Source organism: Solanum tuberosum, unplaced genomic scaffold, assembly GCF_000226075.1.
Source record: "Solanum tuberosum cultivar DM 1-3 516 R44 unplaced genomic scaffold, SolTub_3.0 scf01181, whole genome shotgun sequence".
Lineage (NCBI taxonomy): Eukaryota > Viridiplantae > Streptophyta > Magnoliopsida > Solanales > Solanaceae > Solanum > Solanum tuberosum.
In genome coordinates, this window is record NW_006240136.1 from 1 (window position 1) to 6,082 (window position 6,082).

The 6,082-nt window shown below is 30.7% G+C and overlaps 1 protein-coding gene across 1 annotated transcript; it reads right to left on the reverse strand.

Moving 5' to 3' along the window:
- Positions 1-1,260: 1,260 nt before the first annotated feature.
- On the reverse strand, positions 1,261-4,511 carry LOC107059308 (probable S-adenosylmethionine-dependent methyltransferase At5g37990). The gene is made up of 4 exons (XM_015305820.1): positions 4,443-4,511; positions 2,190-2,807; positions 1,880-1,939; positions 1,261-1,599 (listed from the first exon to the last, which is right to left on the reverse strand). The coding sequence occupies exons 1-4, from the start codon at positions 4,509-4,511 to the stop codon at positions 1,261-1,263; spliced, it is 1,086 nt and encodes a 361-aa protein (XP_015161306.1).
- Between the last annotated feature and the right edge of the window lie 1,571 nt (positions 4,512-6,082).

A 6,082-nucleotide genomic window follows, 5' to 3' on the forward strand; every position in this document is an offset into this window, starting at 1 on the left:
AAAATATTTATTAAAAATTATAATTTAAAAAAAAAAAAGAAAAGGAAAAGAAGGTCTTTGTCCACCCATGGACCTTTGACCCACCATCAGGTCTCTTCGTTCAACTTTTCCTTTTTCATATTTGATTTTAAAGAAAAAAAAATTGAAATAGCAAACTACATATCCTAGTTCGATTTCTTCATTTTTATCCCTTTTTTTAATCTTCTCAGTTTCTAAAGAGGTTTCAAAGAAACCATTAATGGTGAAATTGATATGTTTCAGTGAAGAATTTTTTCAACTCTACAAAAGAATTTCTGAAATTGTTTGTTTGAAATCAACGCTTCTTCAATTTCTTCATTTTCATCCCTTTGCTCGTATTTTTTACGGAAAGAAATTAAACCGTTAATGAAGGAATTAAGTTGTTTTCAGAAGAAAAAAAAAATACTTATTTCTGAAAAAGGAATTTCAAAATTACATTAGCTGAACTCACTTCCATTTGCTTCTTTTTATCTCGTTTGTGTGCTTGGTACCGGAGGAAAATCAATTTCAAGTTCAAATTTTTAATTCTTGAAAATGGTAGGGGTGGTTTCCAGATGAATATGGTAGTGGTGAAGGAGAGAATGAGGTGGTTGACGATAAGAGAGAAAGAGAAGGATGGATGGTGGCAGCAATATCGGTGGAAATGGTGGTGGAAGTAGTTACGTCAGGTTTAATTAAGGAAGAAAGAAGAAGAAAGAGATATAAAAAAAAAGCAAAAAAAGGTCTCTCACGCTCTGAATGTATGTGTACTGCACTTCCATGCCACATCAACGAAAAATGTTTAATAGGTACTAGTTTTGAATAATATAAGTGTTCAATAGGTACAGACTCTAGTAGAGGTGTTTAAGTGAAATATCCGGACAACTTTGAGTGGCTGTGGATGACTTAAGCCTATAAAGTTTGTTAGACATGGATAAGATGAAATCTTCACGCCAAGTGGCAAAAGATTATTGGCTCTCTTTTTTATTTTACTTTTTTTTAAAGAGAGTAAAAATACCAAAAAAATTTTAATCCTAAAAATACGACACTTTAATGATTTTCATTTTTTTCAAACTAAACATACTAAAATTGAATGAAAATCAAAATGACAAAGATTAATCCCAAACATAACATTTAATGCTGAAATTGTGTAGAAGGAAGGATAAAAAATTACAAGCCTACAAGTGTACATTAGATATATCACATCGCTCGATAGAATCGAGTTATATAATATATATATATAGTATATTCCTCCATAGAAATTCATTTACGCTTTAAAGCGATAAATAATTGACATGCTTTCTTATAATTTATTTTCATCCATGCTGAAATCTCATCGCTTTTGAGAATAGTCCTTGTAAAAGCTTCTTTTGCTATTTCTCTCCCAAAATGATTGATGAAAAGTCCTTCTAAAACAGCCCTTAGGTTTATCATTAAAGTCTTTGCATCAGCCTCATCCACAAGCTTTGATTTGGGATGTGTTAACTCTATTCTCTCTATGCTAAAACAATCATTTTTCTCCACCACTTTAGTCATGTCTTCAATAGAGGGAAAATACACTGGCACATTGAATGAGTTAACTAAAGACTCATCTAACTTACCCTGTGGAAAAAGAAGAAGAAAGAAACCTCAAATATTATAAATGTATGGCTATATCTAACTAGTTCTTCTGTTTCGATTTGTTTGTTTGATTGTTATTTGATTTGAAGTTTAAAAAAGTATAGAAGACTTTTGAATCTTATGATCTTAAACTAAAAATACGCTGACTGTATCAAAAAGGAAAGTTGAAATTAAAAGGTTAACCAGACAAACAAATTGAAATGGATGAAGTACCAAGTAATTTAACTACCTACCTCGTTCACCAAATCCATAAGACTAGAACCATAGAGGGAAAATACACTGGCACATTGAATGAGTTAACTAAAGACTCATCTAACTTACCCTGTGGAAAAAAAAGAAGAAAGAAACCTCAATTATTATAAATGTAGGCTATATCTAACTAGTTCTTCTATTTCAATTTGTTTGTCTGATTGTTATTTGATACGAAGTTTAAAAAAGTAAAGAAGACTTTTGAATCTTATGGTCTTAAACTAAAAATACGCTGACTGTATCAAAAAGGAAAGTTGAAATTAAAAGGTTAACCAGACAAACAAATTGAAATGGATGAAGTACCAAGTAATTTAACTACCTACCTCGTTCACCAAATCCATAAGACTAGAACCAAAAAATTTCAAGAGACGTTCACTTAATTGTGGTGAAATTAGAAGCATCATTCCACCAGGAACAATTTCCTCAGCTCTTGCATTGAAGAACACTTCCATGTCCTTTTCAAATTGAGCAACATAAGCATTCATTACTTCAATATTTGAAGCACCTATATAATGAATCAAACCCTTGTTCCATGATGGAGATTTCTCATCTAACATCTCTTTTGGAATCTTAGATAACCAATGTATAGAAGTAGAACAATGAGCAAAATGTATTGATCGCGACGGAAATAATCTACCATGAAAAGATCCTGGAACTCCAAATGCATAGTAGGATCGATCAATAGGTAGTGATCGAAAGAGGGTGTTGAAGTCATTGGTGATATGATCATTGAAGAATATTTGAAATTCAGGAATATTATTTTGGTATTTTTCCTTTAAAGCTTCTACAACATGTTGCATTGCACTAAAAGTGTTTGGTCCAATTGAACATCCCAACTCTGTAATACGAAATGTGTTTGAAGAAGATAACATGATTTTGATGTCAAGCTTTCGAATAATTGCATCTCTCACCATCTCCTTTGCACTATCTAACACTTCTTTCTGCATTCAATAACAAATAAAATTTATTTATTTTACTGTTATAGTGGGTAAAGTTCATACAATAAATTTACTATGACATATATAATATATTGCATTGTACTGTCACCGTGGATAAATTCAGTTACTGTACAAATAATATATTGATGTATGGTTTGCATTTAGGATCAAACGCTTACCATTATATCAAAATCTATAACTAGTATTACTAAGGGCACACTCATTTTTCTTAACTAAGTCTATCATGCATGTGTCATCCAATCCAGACCATGGCACCCCCTCGTGGACCTTGTCATAGGCAAAATGTTGCATTACCCATCATGGTGCTTGATGAATTCTTAATTTAGAGTTGGGAAAGGACTCATTTATGTCATCTGTTAAATATTTGACTGATCTGTGACATTGTCGTTTGAGAAAATGTTCATTCATGCCATTATATTTAAACTTTTGTTTTGCAAAATCAATTTTTAACTCAACAAGACCCCAAACAACTTTTAACACTTTTCAATTGGGGTATTGGATCAAATGTACTTATTTTGCTTCTTCTTCCTCAAGAACACCAAGATCACATGAATAACATCAATAACTCCCAAATTTTCAACTTCTTCAATTCTTCATGAAATCACCTCAAATTTCGGCCACGTCATTAATTTTAATTTTTTTAAAGCAAAAATCAAAATTCTAAAATCATTTATGGAGTTAAAGAAAACTCACCCATATTAAAAAAAACATTTAAAAAAAAATGAAAATCAGTCTTAAAATTTCAAAAATCTTCTTTGATTCGTGTTTTGTTGTTATTTCTAAAAAATCTTTGTTCTCTAGTGTTTTTTTTAGTTTATGTTCAAAATTTCAAGTGATCTAGAGTTGCGGAGAAAATTTTATCATTAAAGGATGTGGAAGTTTTGAAACGTTGAAGAAATTTCAAGTGAGTCTTGTTGAGTTTGATTGAATTCAAGTTTAAAAGATATTGAGTTTTGGTATCTTGCTCGAAGGGAAGCTACTCTTGAAATTTGAGGTGATTTCGTGAAGAATTGAAGAAGTTGGAAATTTGAGAGTTCTTGATGCTGTTCATAAGGAAGAAGAAGCAAAAAAGTACATTTGATCCAAAACTTCAATTGAAAAGTGTTAGAAGTTGTTTGCGGATTTTTGACAATGCTGAACTACTTATCTTATAATTCAACGTGTAGGCGGCAGTTAGCAATATAAACCCAATGAGAGGTTGAGGTCGAATCCCACAAGGAACGGTAAACAAAAATTCAACTCACGTACTAAACTTTTGTAAATTTGGTTAATCGATTTAACATAAACGTAAATTTGAGAGATTTAGATTATCAATAATAAGATGTTAACACAAGCGAAGATCAAGGAGTTTCAACAAGTAAGAAGGAAATCTTAGGAGTGTGCGTAATTGAACATCAATTTTAATTCGCATTGTCGGTAATTGCATTGCTAAAAACAGTTGGTTATTAACGGATAGGCTAAATTAACATGCACCATTGAGGTAAGTAAAAAATGATTTTACAAAATCGGAGTTAAAAAATAATCATATGGATGAACTTTTTCTCATACGACGATGACATAGATGAGCCTTTGCTCAAAACAGTTGATATATATAAGTTGAAGACAAGAAATCAATACCTGCAATTGGGAGTTTTTGGAGTAGCTGTAAGGATCATCACCAGCATTCATGGGAAAAGATGTTGTCATTTTGGTTCAATGTGTTCTCTTCACTCATAATGTGTTCTTATATATATGGATTTTGCACTCTTTAACTCCACCTTTCTGGATGTAGTGGTGGGGCTGCTTCACTCTTCACCAGAAGTCTCGGGTTCGAGTCATGAATATGAAAAAAAAGTCATGTTGGGAGCATCACCCTCAAATAGGCCCTGCACTGTGTGATACTAAAATTTAGCCGGGGCTCCAATGTGGGCTTCAGGAACCGAGTGAAAAAAAAGAAAAACTTATTCTAGATCTTAGATACCAAAACAATAACAATTAAAAAATATTATTGCGGTTCAATATGAGACACACATGGTATATATCATTTACCGATAGAATATCTTAGAGTTCATGCTTAGTTTGATAGTTTAATATTTTATACTCTATTATTTTTAACAAGTTTACTTATGAAAAAAATATTGTTTTTACTTGACAATTATTGTGATTTATAGTACTTTTACATTGTTTTTAAATATCTAAATTTTATTTCAAAACTTAAAATTCAAATTCACAATCAATGTTTAGAAATTTGGATCTTGTATTTCAATTAAGCTACATAAATTGGAACAGAGGAAGTATATGTATATTGTATACGTACTATTTTGTATCTATTATATAGATACCGATTAAGTATATATATATTACTAACGTATACTACTATTATAAATTGTTCATGATAAATAATCTGAATATTATCATAAATATGCAATATATGAAAATATATAACTTGATGACACGACTTGAATAATTGAGACAACAAAATCTCATGGGATCTTTTCGTATTGATTATTATTTCTTATAAATAATAATTAAAGAGCAAATTAAGCATTTTTCACTTTAAAATAGACTTGAATTATTCAAATGTATGAATTTATCTGATGTCTATTTAGTGGTATAAAATTGAGATTATTATATTATGAAAACAATTTGTTGGTTGAAGTCATGAAAACGAAAAATACTTCCAATATAAAATCAGAAGTAATCAACTTTTAAGATAAAAAATACATTACATATAAAAAATACTAACTTACGACTTTTAATCTTTTCATAAATTTATTTATAACTATTATTCACTTATAAACAACTTGCATCATAATTCATATAACTAACATGTGAACCAAACGAACCAACAAAATCCAAGTCATCAACTTGTTTAATATATATTCATGATATAAACGAAAGTTCATATAACCAGAGGCAAACTCATGATTTGAAGACTTAGGGTGCATCGATATTACCTTAACTTAATTATGAGCTCTAAGATAAACTTAAAATAAAAATAGTGAAACAAACACTCCAGCTTGATTTGAACCCAAGTCTCGGGATCATCTAGCTTGTATGTCACGACCCGAGCCTACATCCTGGACGTGGCAGACACTCGAAGACCATTGCTGGTCCCCAAGCGAACCCTCATCCTGACTGACTACAAGCGGAAGACTAACTCAAGCATACAAAAGCTTAAAAATTGAATAAAATTCATGAAACTTAAACACAAGCTTTAACTCAAAAGAAAACTGAATAAAAATAAATTATTCAACTTGCCATAAAATAGGCAACTT

Excerpts from the sequence above, each read along its gene's own strand:
- LOC107059308 (XM_015305820.1), bottom strand. The coding sequence starts at position 4,511 with ATGACAACATCTTTTCCCATGAATGCTGGTGATGATCCTTACAGCTAC. Across the intron at positions 1,940-2,189 it reads TTATGGATTTGGTGAACGAG|GGTAAGTTAGATGAGTCTTT; the intron begins GTAGGTAGTTAA and ends TTTTTTCCACAG. Across the intron at positions 1,600-1,879 it reads CAGTGTATTTTCCCTCTATG|GGTAAGTTAGATGAGTCTTT; the intron begins GTTCTAGTCTTA and ends CTTTTTCCACAG.